General features: G+C 44.7%; 1 protein-coding gene across 1 annotated transcript in view; it reads right to left on the reverse strand.

Annotated features, from left to right (window-relative positions):
- LOC140465732 (oxysterol-binding protein-related protein 7-like) overlaps positions 1-17,102 on the reverse strand; it is a 93,826-nt gene that overhangs the window by 12,854 nt on the left and 63,870 nt on the right. Inside the window, exons 15-20 of the mRNA XM_072561402.1 lie at positions 16,188-16,450; positions 15,695-15,832; positions 12,660-12,723; positions 9,943-10,021; positions 8,406-8,550; positions 5,273-5,417 (exon numbers count right to left, since the gene is read on the reverse strand). Of these exons, the coding sequence (XP_072417503.1) occupies positions 5,273-5,417; positions 8,406-8,550; positions 9,943-10,021; positions 12,660-12,723; positions 15,695-15,832; positions 16,188-16,450 (834 nt within the window). The remainder of the gene's footprint in view (positions 1-5,272; positions 5,418-8,405; positions 8,551-9,942; positions 10,022-12,659; positions 12,724-15,694; positions 15,833-16,187; positions 16,451-17,102) is intronic.

Raw genomic sequence — 17,102 nt, forward strand, 5'->3', positions numbered from 1 at the left:
CCACTCCTCAGCCCAGCTCTGCATCATATCTAAGTCCCTCTGCAGCCGACAACAGCCCTCCTCACTGTCCACAACTCCACCTATCTTTGTATCATCTGCAAATTTACTGACCCACCCTTCGACTCCCTCATCTAAGTCATTAATAAAAATTACAAACAGCAGAGGGCCCAGAACTGATCCCTGCGGAACTCCACTTGTAACTGGACTCCATGCTGAATATTTACCATCTACCACCACTCTCTGACTTCGACCGGTTAGCCAGTTTTCTATCCAATTGGCCAAATTAACCTCTATCCCATGCCTCCTGACTTTCCGCATAAGCCTACCATGGGGAACCTTATCAAATGCCTTACTAAAATCCATGTACACTACATCCACTGCTCTACCCTCATCCACATGCTTGGTCACCTCCTCGAAGAATTCAATAAGACTTGTAAGGCAAGACCTACCCTTCACAAATCCGTGCTGGCTGTCCCTAATCAAGCAGTGCCGTTCCAGATACTCGTAAATCCTATCCCTCAGTACCCTTTCCATTACTTTGCCTACCACAGAAGTAAGACTAACTGGCCTGTAATTCCCGGGGTTATCCCTATTCCCTTTTTTGAACAGGGGCACAACATTCGCTACTCTCCAGTCCCCTGGTACCACCCCCGTTGCCAGTGAAGACGAGAAGATCATTGCCAACGGTACTGCAATTTCCTCTCTTGCTTCCCACATAATCCTAGGATATATCCCGTCAGGCCCGGGGGACTTGTCTATCCTCAAGTTGTTCAAAATGTCCAACACATCTTCCTTCCTAACAGATATCTCTTCTAGCTTATCAGTCCGTTTCACACTCTCCTCTTCAACAATACAGTCCCTCTCGTTCGTAAATACTGAAGAGAAGTACTTGTTCAAGACCTCTCCTATCTCTTCCGACTCAATACACAGTCTCCCACCACTGTCCTTGATCGGACCTACCCTCGTTCTCGTCATTCTCAGGTTTCTCACATACGCATAGAATGCCTTGGGGTTATCCTTGATCCTATCCGCCAGGGATTTTTCATGCCCTCTCTTAGCTCTCCTAATCCCTTTCTTCAGGTCCCTTCTGGCTATCCTGTATCCCTCCACTGCTCTGTCTGAACCTTGTTTCCTCAACCTTATGTAAGCCTCCTTCTTCCTCTTTACTAGACATTCAACCTCCCTCGTCAACCAAGGCTCCCTCACACGACCATTTCTTTCCTGCCTGATCGGTACATACATATCAAGGACACGTCGTATCTGCTCCTTGAAAAAGTCCCACATTTCCACCACATCCTTCCCTGACAGCCTATGCTCCCAACGTATGCTCCTCAAATCCTGTCTTACAGCATCGTAATTTCCCTTCCCCCAATTGTAAAAACTTCCTTGTTGTGTGCACCTATCCCTCTCCATAACCAAGGTGAAAGTGACAGAATTGTGGTCGCCATCACCAAAATGTTCACCCACTAACAAGCCCACCACTTGTCCCGGTTCGTTACCGAGTACCAAATCCAATATGGCCTCCCCTCTGGTTGGACAATCTACATACTGCGTTAGAAAAGCTTCCTGGACACACTGCACAAACACCGCCCCATCCAATCTACTTGATCTAAAGAGCTTCCAATCAATATTTGGGAAGTTGAAGTCGCCCATGACTACGACCCTGTGGCTTCTGCACCTTTCCAAAATCTGTTTCCCAATCTGTTTCTCCACATCTTTGCTGCTATTGGGGGGCCTATAATAAACACCCAACAAGGTGACTGCACCTTTCCTATTTCTGACTTCAGCCCATACTACCTCCAGAGGCAGATCTCCCTCAAACTTCCTTTCTGCAGCCGTTATACCATTTCTAATTAGCAATGCCACCCCCCCTCCTTTTTTACCACCCTCCCTAATCTTACTGAAACATCTGTAACCAGGAACCTCCAACAGCCATTCCTGTCCCTCATCTATCCATGTTTCCGTGATGGCTACAACATCGTAGTCCCAGGTACCGATCCATGCCTTAAGTTCACCCACCTTATTTCTGATACTCCTTGCATTGAAGTATACGCACTTGAGCCCATCTCTGTGTCCGTAAGTAGTCCCTGTCAGTGCTACCTTCTCCACAGCCTCCCTACAGTCTTGGACATCCTGACACACAGCTAGCTTACTTGCTGGACTACAAGTCCGGATCCCATCCCCCTGCCAAATTAGTTTAAACCCCCCCGAAGAGTGCTAGCAAACCTACCCCCCAGGATATTGGTGCCCTTCTGGTTCAGGTGCAACCCGTCCTGTTTATACAGGTCCCACCTTCCCCAGAATGCAGTCCAATTGTCCAAATATCTGAAGCCCTCCCTCCTACACCATCCTTGCAGCCACGTGTTCAACTGCACTCTCTCCCTATTCTTTGCCTCTCTGTCACGTGGCACCGGCAACAACCCAGAGATGACGACTCTGTCTGTCCTAGCTTTTAGCTTCCAGCCTAACTCCTTGAGCTCTTGAATGACCTCCCCGCCCCTCTTCCTACCTATGTCGTTGGTGCCAATGTGTACCACGACTTCTGGCTGCACACCCTCCCCCTTAAGGATTCTGAAGACACGGTCCGAGACGTCTCGGACCCTAGCACCCGGGAGGCAACAAACCATCCGAGAGTCTCGCCCATGTCCACAGAACCGCCTGTCCGTCCCTCTAACTAGAGAGTCCCCTATAACTAGCGCTCTCTTCTTCTCCCCCTTTCCCTTCTGAATCTCAGAGCCACAGACCCCTTCACTGCAGCTTACACCTGCAAGGCTGTCCCCCCCAACAGTTTCCAAAGCTGCATACTTATTTTTTAGGGGAACGACTACAGGGGAACCCTGCACTGCCTGTTTCTTCCCCTTCCCACCTCTAACTGTTACCCAGCTACCTCTGTTCTCTGGCGTAACTATGTCCCTGTAGCTTCTATCGATCACCCTCTCAGCCTCTCTAATAATCCTCAGCTCATCCAGTTCCAGTTCCAGTTCCCTAACTCGTTCGGTGAGGATCAGGATCTGACTGCATTTCCTGCACACGAAGTCGGCAGGAGTATCGGTGGTCACCCCTACCTCAAACATCCTGCAGGAGGAACATTCCACCGCCTGTGCTGCCATGACTGTACACTGTCTCCAAAAACAAGAACACTGAGTCAATAACCTGTGGACTTTAAAGTTAGGTTAGAGGAGGAGGGTGGGAGGGAGGCCCTACGAAAGTAGGACCTGGGGTCTAGAACACACCCACTCAAATACTAATCACTTACCTTCCCGCCCAGCTATGCGCTCCAACCTCACTTCCGCTGCCCGCTACAGGTAAGTAATTTTGAAACAAACTGTCTTACCTTAGCTGTAGTCTCCCGGGTTCGTTTTTCCTCGGCCGCTGCTCCCACTCAAATGACGAGAGGGACAAGATTTAAAAAGGAACCTGAGAGGCAACGTTTTCACACAGAGGGTGGTATGTGTATGGAATGAGTTGCCTGAGGAAATGGTAGAGGCTGGTATAGTTTCAACATTTTAGAGGCCGTCTGGATGGGTATAGGAATAGGAAGGATTTAAAAGGGAGAGCAGTCAAATGCTGGCAAAATGGAACTAGATCAGTTGAGTTTACCTGGTCTGTTTCCCGTGCTATATAATTCTACGGCTATGAAAACCTGGTACTGTAAGCTAGTTCGGGTTTGTGAAGGGAAAGGAAATGTCTCATCCTTACTCTGGCCTGCACAGACTAGAAAGCCCTATCAATCAAGGGCTATTAGGACAAGACATGCTGGCCTCATCAACAAAATCTGCATTCTGTGAAAAATTACATTCTTAAAAAATCCCAGTCTGAAAGCTCTCCTCTCTGCATCTCACTTCTGACCTTTTAAGATATGGTTCAAAACCTTTTGCAAAATGTTCATAAACTCACAGATGTTTACAGTAGAGGAGACCACTCAGCCTGTCATTCCCTTGGCAGTCAAAGATCTGACGACACTAATTCCATTTTTCAGCTCTGGGCCCATACCTTTGGAGAGTATAGCACACCAGGTGAGTATCGAATTACTGCTTAAATAGATTTCTGGCTCAACCACCCCAGCCAGCAGTGAGTTTCAGATTCACACCACACACGGTGAAAACATTTCTCCTCAACACCCATCTTAGTCTCTACCTCTTACCATAAATCTGGTATTGACTCCTCTAGTAATGGAGAAAGTGCCTCTTATTCACCTCATCTATGCTAGTCATAATCTTCTACACCTCCATTAATCCCCCTCTCAGTCTTTGCTGCTTCAAGGAAAATAATCTCCCAGCCTATCCAATCAATCTTCATTGTTCAGACACTCCAGCCTAGGCAACATTCTGGCAAATCCCCTCTGCAGCCTCTCCAGTGCAAATACATTCTTCCTAAAATGTGGTGACCAGAACTGCATACAGGATTTCAGTTGCAGCCTAACAGTTCCAGCAGAATGTTAAAGTCACCACAGTCCTTCCGCACCACAGGACTCCTCTCTGAGGCAGACAACTGGTGGTGGTTAAACAAAAGGGTCATCATGCCTCAGCAAGGTGGTTGGGGGAGGGTGGTGAAGAGGTTGAAAAAGAGAGTGTCCTTCCTAATAACCTCAGCTGCTGCAGGAATTGAAGCCACATTGTTAGTCTCACTTTTTAATCACACACCAGCCATCCAACCTCCTTACTTTTGTATTCTGGGTCTTAGTTAAGTATCCCGTATGCCTTCTTAACCACCTCGGCTTCCTGCTTTGGTATTTTCAGGGATGGTGGATGTGTATATCAAGCGCCCACTGATCTTCATTATTTTCCAAGGTCTGACCATTCAGAGTGTAACTCCTTGCCTTGCTAGTGCACTTCAAAGACCCACTTTTAGAGATCTGAACAAAAGATTTGGCCGAGTTAAAATCAGATCCCTGTTGGTCCTTTCAGGTAGGTGCAAAGGATACCATGGCACAAACAAAGCAGGGGATTTCCTTTTTGTGGTCTGGCCATAGCTTTGGCTCAATTAACACCTAAAACAGCTTATCGGTCATTACCACAATGACTCCTGTAGAAATTAGCTGCGTGCAAATTAGCTGCTGCGTTTCCTCTCCAACAAGAAGGGAATGGAGAAATTTCAGCTATGGCTGTCAAGAACTCTGAAACCATCAGATGTTGTGCCGAGTGCTATATAAATGCAAGATGTACCTTCTTTCATTAGCAATCACTCATCAGAGCATTTGTGGAGAATGAAAGCTGCATATAATCTTAGATATGAAACAGCCCAGCGTAGGAGGTAAATGTAAGGAGCTTACTTGGTTTCCAAATGCATTTAGCAGATTGTGGCCCACCACAGTAAAACCCCTCGTGCCATTTGCCAAACAGTTGATGGATGACTCTTCCACTCTGATCCATCACAGAGCCCTGAACCTCATTTACATTCGAACTCCAGTATTTGGTCTGAAAAGGTTGAGAGAGAGAGAGAAAAAGTGTAGCATCTGGGGATGAAGTTGTTATGAGATAATCTGCATGTGATGATACAACTGACATCCAACATGCAGAGACTATAAGAAGAATGAAAAGGACTATACTAGAGAGCAGTCATCAATATTGTGTACAGCAGTATGCAAATAAAATATCATTTAATGAAATTTCATCCACCTGGACACACACACGACCATATACACTCCCCCATCATCCTGTTTCTATCCCTCATTTGCATCCGTTGTCAAATGTATTGTTCAAATCCATTTTTCAATCTCAATCACCACCACCCAATTTCTGAACAGTCAGTTCTACACACTCAACACCTTCTGCAAAAAGCAATTTAAATTCAAACTGCTGAACAGATGTAGACAGAGCTTGTGCCTTTGCCCTCTGGTTAGAGTTTGGAATGAACAGGCAAGGGAGGGGAGTAAGAGAAACAGGGGGAAAAAGCAGCATTTGGAAGTCACAGTTCTCTGTTTCAATTCTGCTCTATTAGAATCCCTGTCCCAAACAGAAGCTTGACAACATTCTGGCGGAGCATCGTGACAAGACATTCAGTTATCACAGATTAAGCATACAGTTTATATTTCTGAAGGAAAAATTAAGTGATTCAAATAGGTCCACCATAGAACAATACAGAACATGGTCATTTGGTCCAGCAGTCTAGTGCTTTCTTGAGAAAGAGCAAACCAATTTGTCTCAGTCCCTTGTTCTTTGCCTAGAGCTCTGAAGAGTTAAATTGAAGAATTTATACAACTTCTCTTTGAAGGTCATTACTGAATAGAATTCCATTACATTTTTAAAAATTTATTCACGGGATGTAGCATTTATTGCCCTTTCCCAATTACCGAGAGGACAGTTAAGAGTCAGCCACATTGTTGTGGGTCTGGAATTACACGAAGATCTGACTAAGGGGGAAGGATTTCTCTGACATTGGATGAACTAGGTGACAATTGATAGTGGTTACATGCTCGCCACTAAACTGGCTTTTTATTCCACATTTAAAAACAAAATTCAAATTCCACTGAACTCTGATTTAAATTCATACCCTGAGGATAATAGCTGGGGTTCGGGATTACAATAAAAGCAAATTACTGCAGATGCTGGAATCTAAAATCAAAAATGAAAATGCTGGAAAATCTCAGCAGGTCTGGCAACATCTGTAAGGAGAGAAAAGAGCTGACGTTACGAGTCTAACTAATCCTTTGTCAAAGCTAAAAAAAAAGGGAGAAATAGGGAGGTATTTATGCTCACAATGTGGTCTCCTCTACATTGGGGAGACTGGGCACCTCCTAGCAGAGCGCTTTAGGGAACATCTCAGAGACACCTGCACCAATCAACCAAACCGCCCCGTGGCCCAACATTTCAACTCCCCCCTCCCATTCTGCCGAGGACATGGAGATCCTGGGCCTCCCTCACCGCCGCTCCCTCACCACCAGATGCCTGGAGGAAGAACGCCTCATCTTCCGCCTCGGAACACTTCAACCCCAGGGCATCAATGTGGACTTCAACAGCTTCCTCATTTCCCCTTCCCCCACCTCATCCTAGTTTCAAACTTCCAGCTCAGTTACTGTCTCCTCGATTTGTCCGACCTACATATCTCCTTTTCCACCTATCCACTCCACCCTCTCCTCCTTGACCTATCACCTTCATCTCCTCCCCCACTCACCCATTGTACTCTATGCTACTCTCTCCCCACCCCCACCCTCCTCTAGCTTATCTCTCCACGCTTCAGGCTCACTGCCTTTATTCCTGATGAAGGGCTTTTGCCCGAAACGTCGATTTCGCTGCTCATTGGATGCTGCCTGAACTGCTGTGCTCTTCCAGCACCACTAATCCAGTATTTGCTTTCCAGAATCTGCAGTCATTGTTTTTACCTCAGGTATTTATACTAGCCTTAGAGAAGGTGAGTCATGCCTCCAGAGGCAAAGGTAGCAATAAAGAGGTGATAATGACAGTGAATAGAGGGATTATAGGGAGATTAGGAGCTGTGAATGACCAAGGCTGAAGCCAGTTCTATGTGACAAAATATGTGTGTATATGTGTGTGGGGGGGGGAAGAGAGAGAGAGAGAGAGAGAGAGAGAGAGAGAGAGAGAGAGAGAGAGAGAGAGAGAGAGAGAGAGAGATTTCTCGATTGTCTCTCCTCTACCCTTCTCCCCTGTTTTCCATTTTGCCTCTGCTTCACCCATCCCCCCCTATATTTTGTCACATAGCACTGGCTTCAGCCTTGGTCATTCACAGCTCCTAATCTGCCTACAATCCCTCTATACACTGTCATTATCACCTCTTTATTGCTACCTTTGCTTCTGCATCCATGACTCACCTTCTCTCAGCCTAGCATAAATACCTCCCTATCTCTCCCTTTTTAAGCTTTGACAAAGGGTCAGTTAGACTCGAAACGTCAGCTCTTTTCTCTCCTTACAGATGCTGCCAGATCTGCTGAGATTTTCCAGCATTTTCTCTTTGGGTTCTGGATTACAAGTCTGGTGACATTATTACTCTGCTACTGTTTCCCTCAAAATGTTCAGGCAGCCCATTGCAAATTTCAATTTAATGGGGGAGAAAACTCATTCGACCTCTGGTGCCTTTGCCAACTATCTTAAATCTTTATCCTGTAGTTATGACAGTTCTGCCACTGGAACAGTATTTCCCGATTCACTCTAAGAATATCCTTCAAGATTTTGAGAACATCCATTAAATCTCATCTTAACCCTCTCTCTATCCGTAGAGATCAAGCTCAGCTATGTGAAGTCCCACATCCCTTGCACCAATCAAGTAAAGCTCAACACCTTCGCCAAAGCCTCGACATCCTTCCTGATGTGCAATGCCCTGAACCCAATATGCTGCTAAATCGTGAGCAAGGGCAAAAAGAAAGACATTTTAATTACATAGGTGGACTTTTCAAAAGTATTGCAGATAACTCCAACTGAACTGACCAATGCCACATGGATCAAACTCACCTTACAAAATGTCAACCTGCAATGACAGGTACTGTTCCTTATGTTGGTGATTGTCACTTCCCCATAATGTTCTATCCATCGTTGCCCACTCAGGATGTTGTGGATGCAGGAGGTGATCTTATTCCACTGATAGTGATCGCCGAACCTGGGAATACCACAGGAACACACTGGTTAGAAACCAGTCACAAAATGTAAAATATAAGCGACACATCTGCTTACTTTTGACCTACAAGTGAACACAAGACATAGCATTAAACAGCACCAAAATGTGTGTACTACCTACTAGATTCATGTGTAGAAACTCAAAAGATCCTTAAGCAGCACCTTCCAAATCTATGACACTGCCATCTAGAGGACTAGGGCAGCAGATACATGAAAACAACCACCATCTTCAAGTTCCCCTCTAAACCACACATTCTTGAGACAGTCACCATTCCTTCACTGTTGCTGGTTCAATACCTTGGAATGCCTTCCCCATTGACTGCAGCAGTTCAAGAAAGCAGCTCACCACCACCACCACCACCACCTACTAAAGGACATAAGAATAAATGCTGGCCAGCTATGAGTGAATAAAGAAAAAGATTGCCCTTTGGCCCACATTGGCTTTTGCCACATCTACCCAATAATTCCCACTTCCCTATTCTTTCCTATAGCCTGCAACTTATTTTCAACCATATATTTATTCAATTTCCCAACTAATGTTACAACTGAATCTGCTTCAACAAGCACTTTCCAGTCGTGGGAGAATCTAGAATTAAAGGTCACTGTATCAAAAAGAAGTAGTCACTCATTTAAGACAGATGAGGACAATATCCTTTACTCCCTCAATGTTGGAGTTCTCCTCCTCAAAAAAGTGATGAGACTTAGCAGATATTTTTAAGACAAAAGGTAGATAGGATCTTGATAAGCAAAGAGGTGAAAGGTTAGTGCTGCAAATTAGGAAATGGAGTAATTAGACTAACCACGATCTAACTCAGTGGACGGATAAGCTGGAAGGGTCAAGTAGTCTACGCCTGTTGCTCATTTTTGTTTGAATGCATCACATTAGACAGTACATTCCAGATAATAACCACACTCTGCAGACAGGTGGCATGCTGGCTCAATGGTTAGCAATGTTGCCTCACAGCACCAGGGATCTAGGTTCAATTCCATCCTCAACAACTGTGTGTGGACTTTGCCAGTTCTCCTCTGGTCCACTTGGGTTTTTGCAAGGTGCAAGATCCAGTTTCCTCCCACAGTGCAGTTAGGTGGATTGGCTGTGCTAAATTACTCAGCTTTCAGGGATGTGTAGGTTAGATGCATTAGCCCTGGGAACTGCAGGGTTACAGGGATAGGGTAGGGAATAAGTCTGGGTCGGATACTCTTCAGAGGGTCAGTGTGGAATTGTTGGGCCAATAGCCCAATCTATGGAGTTCTAATCCAGTTTCTGGTTTATTTGCCAATCACTTCCAATTTGCGTCTTCGGATTACCATCCCTTTGGTTACCAGAAGTAGTTTGCTCTGCCTTACCATGAACGTTTCTGAATCAGCTACTTACTTCGGCAGGCTCACGTTCACCATTCCAACAGGCACAATCTCCAGGGACTTCCCCCAAAACTTATTCTTCCACCTCACATCTAAAAGGAGAAAGTAATTCATTTAAACTCATCACTTTCAGATACAAGCAGAAAGCTTCTCAGATGGAATTACTCCAGAATATTGTCTCAGCCAACCTGTCCTTACACACGTCTGAAGTAGGTGGGATTTGAACCCAGACTTACTGGCTCAAAAAGGTAGGGGTGCTACCATCACGCCAGAAGAGTCCCGTTGAATAATATTATGGAATTGCTGGCAACAAATACCTCGTGAAACTCGGAACACAACAAAACCAGACTTATGTAATTCATTTGGCCAGCCCCGAATCATGAGCAAAGTCTTAGGCAAAATGTCAGTGTCGCACTACAGTTGATGTTGGATCATGGTGCAGGAACTGACATCAAAGCAGAAAGAGGGAGAAAGATTTAAAGAAAGAAAAACAAAAACCAAAGATCTTGGTCAATTGTTAGCTGGATATAACTTTGTGCAGCTGATCTGTACTGGAATACCACCCTAAGTATTACTAATCAGTCTATTTACCTTACAGTTTGAGATGGTTTCCTCCAACCCAGCCAAAATGTAGCACAGAAGAAATGTAGTTGGCGCAGAGACTGCGGTGCTCCCCAATGCTCACTTGTCCCACCTCAAATATAATTGCAATTAGTGGGAAATGTTTGTAGCTTTATCAGGTTATTGCAGGTAACACAGGAAAGTAGACTTGTATATACTCGAGTAATAGTTCATCTCATGTAAAAGTCAGGATTAGAGTGGTGCTGGAAAAGCACAGGTCAGGCAGCAGCAAGGTGCAGGGAAAAAAAAATAAAAAATCGACATTCCTGATGAAAGGCTTTTGCCCAAAACGTCGATTTTCCTGCTTCTTGGATGCTGCCTGACCTGCTGTGTTTTTCCAGCACCACTCTAATCTTGACTCTAATCTCCAGCATCTGCTATACCCATTTCTGCCCATCTCATGTAAAAGTAAGCCTCCCCTATTTTTGGCCAAATAGCCTTGAATTTTCAACATATCTCTTGTAACAGTTGACCTTAGTTCTTCTCAGATAACAGATCAACATTTTAGGAGTCAGAGTGCAAGCCGTCACGTCCCACTCCAGCTTTCCAGTCTATCGGTTGTTCTACTCCATTCCCAATCTTCCAGCCCACTGGCTGTTGTGTTCTGCTCCAGGTTTTCAGAATTACCATAATTCATTTTTTTTTCCTTTATTTGTTTAGAGATCAGTTGGGCTTCTGCTAATGATATGGTAGGAATTTTGACAAGCATGAATTTCAGCCCCTCAAAAGTAGTATCCATGTAATTATTGACCCCATACATTTAAAAGTAGTCAAAAAATTTGACCAATACTCAAGTATATACAGTAATTCAGGAGACATGGGCATTGCTGGGTAAGGGTGGAGGCTATGGACACAGTCACATGTAGGCCAGATGGGCAAGGACAACAGGTTTCCTTCAGAGGACGACACTGGTGAACTGGATGGGTTTCTATGACAAATCAGAGGTCACCCTCAGTTGATTTCAATTCCAGATTTTGACTGAATTCAGATTTGCCATGGTGAGATTTGAACCCATGACCCTAGATCATTAATATGGGGCTCTGAATTACTAGTTTAGTCTCATAACTACCAGGCCACCGCCTCCCCTTTGAGGGGTATGGGGCTGCACTTTTTCCAGTAGTGAACTGGCTAAAACTGTCCACCCACCGGAGACCTCCTGGGTCAGGGTTGGCTGTACTGGATCAGGAATCAGACACTGAATTGAACAGTGAACCCTTGAAAACTCACTTGTAATTTATATTATGTTATATCGAGAATCTGAGACAGAGAAAACCACATCTGGTTGAATAATTAAGCAAGACCTTTTTGTTTTGTTTAAATCTTTCTCGCTCCTTCTTTCTGCTTTGACCTTAGTTCCTGCTCCATGAACCAACATCTACATTATCACAATTAGTGTAACACTAACTTTGTCTCAGGGCAAATGAAAACAAGAGCTCTAAGTCACCTGTTCATTGATTGGTAATGTGTTTGAGACATTCTCCTGTATGATTACCATTCACCATTTTATAATTGCAGTGTTCTGGGGCACCTGTCTTAATGGTTTGCGCCAGTCTAGTGACAGAAGAGTATGTTTGTGCCCCATTCACAGGTTTTAGAAAAAGCACCAATTCACAGGTGACCAGAATTTAAAAAAAAAAATCCGTGCCATTCAAGTACTTAGGCAATGCCGAGTCTGCCTGTTAAAAACCTCTAGCCTGCAGCACAAAAGGGAAGAGGGCAGGAGGTAAATAGTTCCATACCTTTGAGGTAGGAGACCCATGGGAATATTCCTGTCACTGTCAGGCCCTTCTGCAGCCACTTCACTCAGTAAGTCTACCCTTATCTCATGTGAAATAACCTGATCAGTTGAACTCCATTTCTGTATTGGGTCGTGTGCTTTTAGCAGACAGCAAGGCCATTTATCTCTGAGCCCCACAGCTGCATTGGCAGTACATTTGCTCTTCTCACCAGAGACAGCTCTCCAGCAACAAGTATGTATGTCGCACTGGTCACCAATGGCCACTTGCTGCTCGCCCCTCCAACACTTTGAAAAACTTTGTTACAGAAATTGAATCTCAAATTGCCCTATAAATCCTTCCCCCCCCCCCACCCACTGCCAAAGAAACTAACCTTGCCAAAAGAGGAAGTTTTCGGATTCAGCATGGCAGACAGACACAGGAGGATGGTGGCTCACCTGTAACGAAAAATACAATAAGCTAGAGGGGCAGATGTGCTGGGAGTGAGCAGACAACCACAACTCTTCACCACAAGCACCTGCCCCACTGAACCACATCATTGCAGTTGCAGAGATACTGGTATCTCAGTCTTTATGCCAGTCTCTTGCCTTGGCATAGATATCTCAAGAGCTAAAAAAGCACCTGATTCTATTCTGGACAGGGTTTCACCTGTGTTTGTGCTGAACAGTGACAGTCACAACTGAGGCCTGACATTCCCCCCACCCCCCCCCCCTTGAAAACCAAAATATAACTCCCCACCTGCAGCAGCAGCTGAGAGCATTCAACTGGGTATTAACTGGAGGCAGAAAAACACCTGAAGGTGAGCAACCTTAAACGTACAGTCTGTGTCCCTCTCTCCAGGAACTGCCTAACCTGCTGAGGTGTTTCCAGCAGCAGCTGCTCATGCCTTTAACACTGTGTTAAAGTCTCTGCAAGTGTTGTATACACGAGTAACTTCTACATAGTGACTAATACTCTGTGGTAACTATTCTCCACAACTAACACCAGTTATGCTGGTGTACCGTGCCTTTGACCAATACGGTCTTGCTATTTCTCATGGGTTTTAACCATTCACAAACTAGATGTACCCTGGTTGAATAGTTTCCCTGACAGGCTGAACTTCTGACAGTGCAACATTACCCCCAGTACTGTTCAGGAATCTAATCTTCCGACCCAGAGAGAGGAGCGTGCTATTTAATGGAGTACAACTGTCCCATCAAATACAGAAAAGGTCAGTAAAGATAGGCTGCTAATTGTAAACATTCAGGCAAATGGACAAATGGCATCACGCACCTTTCACCATCTCTGAACATCTCAAAGTAAGTTACAGCCAAAGTAGCTCTGCATTATCGTCACTGTTGTCATATGGAAAACAGAGTAGCAAATTTGCACACGAGTTCGCACAAACTGCAAATGTGATTTTGTTTTTAAAAACAAAGGAAAAGGACGAAACAGCTCTTTAGTGTCACAACTGAAATCAGATAAATATTCGATGCTGCAGCTGATTCTCATCCCCGAACAAAGGAAATAAAAACCGTTGCTGCTCCTGATTGGAATTGCCTCCCAATAGCTATGAGCAAACCTACATCAAAAGCACAAAGGATTTCAAAAGGCAGCCTTCTCAACGACAAATCAGAGATAGGAATAAGATGGCTGGCTTAGCCAGCATTTAAGTAGTGAATAAATTACAGCAAAACTCCTGTTATTAACTCAAACATGTTCATCAAGGCCATTAAACACACAGTTTCCCAATGTCAATACCAACCACAGCAAGTGCAGTTACTGCACGAGCCGAGTACCGATAACATTAAACAGCTCCAAGAAGCTGCATGCTCCTTCATGTACAATAATAAAGACATGATTTCCCAATAGACAACAACAGTTTGGTACCAACTTGTTTCAAATCAACGGAGAGAATTAAGCTAAGTGGCTGCACTCATTATGAACCAGGGTTTATTTAAAATAAAATCATGAAAGAAATTTTAAATTTGACTGAAATTCAGAGTAAAACTTCAACTTTTAAATACCAAAGTGTTTTATCCTTTGATACAATATGAAAATTCATACTTCCTCACACTTATCTTCTGTGCACTCAAAATCCTGTTGTTTCAAAACATTTCACATCAACATTCCTCCATTAAAAATTCCCATGTTCGCATTTATTGTAGGTTTTGCTGATGCGTATTTGTCAACATATCATGAAAGTCTGGTCGTTTTCTTTGAACATCTCCAGGATCCATCACACGACAGCTGGAGATCAGAGTTTCATTCATCGGGTGTCTTGGGCTCGAGCTGGTTACGTTGTTTGGCCATGCCAAGGACAGCCACAGTGGGAACAAGCAGAAATTACCAGGTGAACTGGAGCCAGGCTGGTTCCAGCAGTATCTACTCTGCTGCTGCTCAGTGAGGCACTCTCAGGGAGTGGTAACACATTGGGAAGAGGGTGAAGGATACCTTTCCTCCCAGGATGAGCAGTGTAGGTATCAGAAAGGAAAAGAAACCAAGCACAATTCCTATTTGGCTTTGAAATCCACCTGCTGAGAAACCCAAACGTGGATGTGATCAGCCTCACAGACAGGTGGTAATCATCTTCCAAAGTCAAATGGCTCACATCCCATCCATCTTCTTCAACGAAGGCGATGGCCTAGTGGGATTATCACTCTACTGTTAATCCAAGACCTAAGCAATATTCCAGGGACCTGGGTTCAAATCCCACCACAGCAGATGGCAAAATTTGAATTCAATAAAAATCTGGAATTAAGTGTCTGACGATGACCATGAAACCACTTTTTTGTCAGAAAAACCCATCTGGTTCATTAATGCTCTTTATGGAGGGAAGCTGCCTACATGTGACTCCAGACCCACAGCAATGTGGTTGACTCTTAACAACTCTGAGCAATTAAGGATGGCAAGAAACATTGGCTTAGATAGCGATGCCTTCATCCTGTGAATAAATAAAACGTTTGCTCCCTTCAACACCAACACCGTGGAAGCAGTGTGTTCCACCTCCCAGATGCAACGCAGCAACTGGGCAGGGCCTCCTTCCAAACCCTCAACCTCGCACCCAAAACACAAAGGCAGCAGACCCATGGGAAACACAACCCAAGTGCCACTTTGAGCCACGAAACAAGCTGCCCTGGAACATCCTCACTGTTCCTTCATTGTCATTGGGGCAAAGTCCTGAACCTCCATCCTAACAGCACAAGGACTGCTATGGTTCACCACCATCTTTCCAAAGACAATGACGGAGAGGCAATACACTGGTCTAGCATGCAATGCCTACATCTGCAAATGAATTAGAAGAACGAACACACAAAACAGGTGGCAATTCTGCTGCAGTGCCTTGAGATTTTAAACTGGAGTTGGACCTCAATACCTGAAGGGGGGAGGGGAGAAGACCGAGAACAGATCAGCAGAGACAATGCCTACCTGTTCGCCAATAAACTGGAAGCCCTTGTCTTCTCGAATACATTCATACGTTTCACCGAGGACAGGGTTGAATGGCTTGCTTCTGGCTCTGTAATACGCCGAAGCATAGCCTGACACAGCAAAGGCTGCGATGTAAATCTGCAGGGAAACAGCGATTGAACCAGTGAGAGAGTGTAGGAGAGAAAACCTTAAAGATTACCAGGAAACCCTGACCTTTCCCATCTGTCCCAGAATGAGGTCTGAATGTTACAGCTGCCTGGGGTCAGGTTTGTAGTGAGGGGAGCCTGTACAACTCACCAGGTGACCTTCCCATTGGCTGCACACCTGGAAATAATTTCTGGCCTGGCCAGTGACACACATCCCACTAATGGATTTTTAAAAAAATTAAAATAACCACGTCTTTGCTGACAGTAAGGTGTGGGTTTCTCTCATTCGAAGAGATACCAGCACTCACCCAATTGATTCGTGTCACAGAACAGATTGAGCAGCTTACCATACGCTCAAAGGGATCCGATGCCCTGCTCGCTGCATCCAATAGTTCACTGAATTCAAGCTCCTCACAGAGTCGCTGGAGTGTGTTCAGTGGTTCGTTTAGCTGGACTGGCATCGAGACCTTAGACAAGTCTTTCCCAATGTTGTTCTTCAAGATGTTCCATAGGCTGACGTTGTTCAGATTCGGGCCTGGGGCTGGGAGACACGTCCGGCGTTGTGTCCCATCCATTGTACCACAGCTTGTAGGACCTTTCATTTTATCATCTTTAAACAAGAAAGAGCCAGCTTTAGTCAATTTTCTCATGCCTCAGCTTTCGAACTTACAATTCGTTAAGAGAGAACAAATATTGTCCTGAGGGTTGAGTGTTTTTGGAATTCTCTTCCTCAAAATAGAGATGCAGAATTTTAAGAGATTTTTTTTTAAAAAAAGGGCAGATAGATTCTTGATGACCTCAAGGGGAAGAAAGATTGTCAGATGTCTGCAAAAATGTACAGTCATAGACTCATACAGCTGCACTGCACAGAAACAGATCCTCCAGCCCAACTCGCCCATGCCAACCAGATATCCTAAATTAATCTAGTCCCATTTGTCAGCATTTGGTCCATATCCCTCCAAACCCTTCCTATTCATATACTCATCCAGATGCCTTTTAAATGTTGTCGTTGTACCAGCCTCTGCCACTTCTCTAGCAGTTCATTCCAAACATGCACCACCCTCTGCATGAAAGAATTGCCCCTTAGGTCACTTTTAAATCTCATCTTAAACCTATTCCTTCTAGTTTTGAACCCTCCCACTCTGGGAAAAACGGTATTACCCTATCCAATCTATGCCCCTCGATTTTATAAACTTCTATAAAGATCGCCCCTCAGCTGCCGATGCAGTAGGGAAAATAGCTCCAGCCTATTTAGCCTCTCT

The sequence above is a fragment of the Chiloscyllium punctatum genome, chromosome 42 (genome assembly GCF_047496795.1).
Source record: "Chiloscyllium punctatum isolate Juve2018m chromosome 42, sChiPun1.3, whole genome shotgun sequence".
In the NCBI taxonomy this organism is placed as follows: domain Eukaryota; kingdom Metazoa; phylum Chordata; class Chondrichthyes; order Orectolobiformes; family Hemiscylliidae; genus Chiloscyllium; species Chiloscyllium punctatum.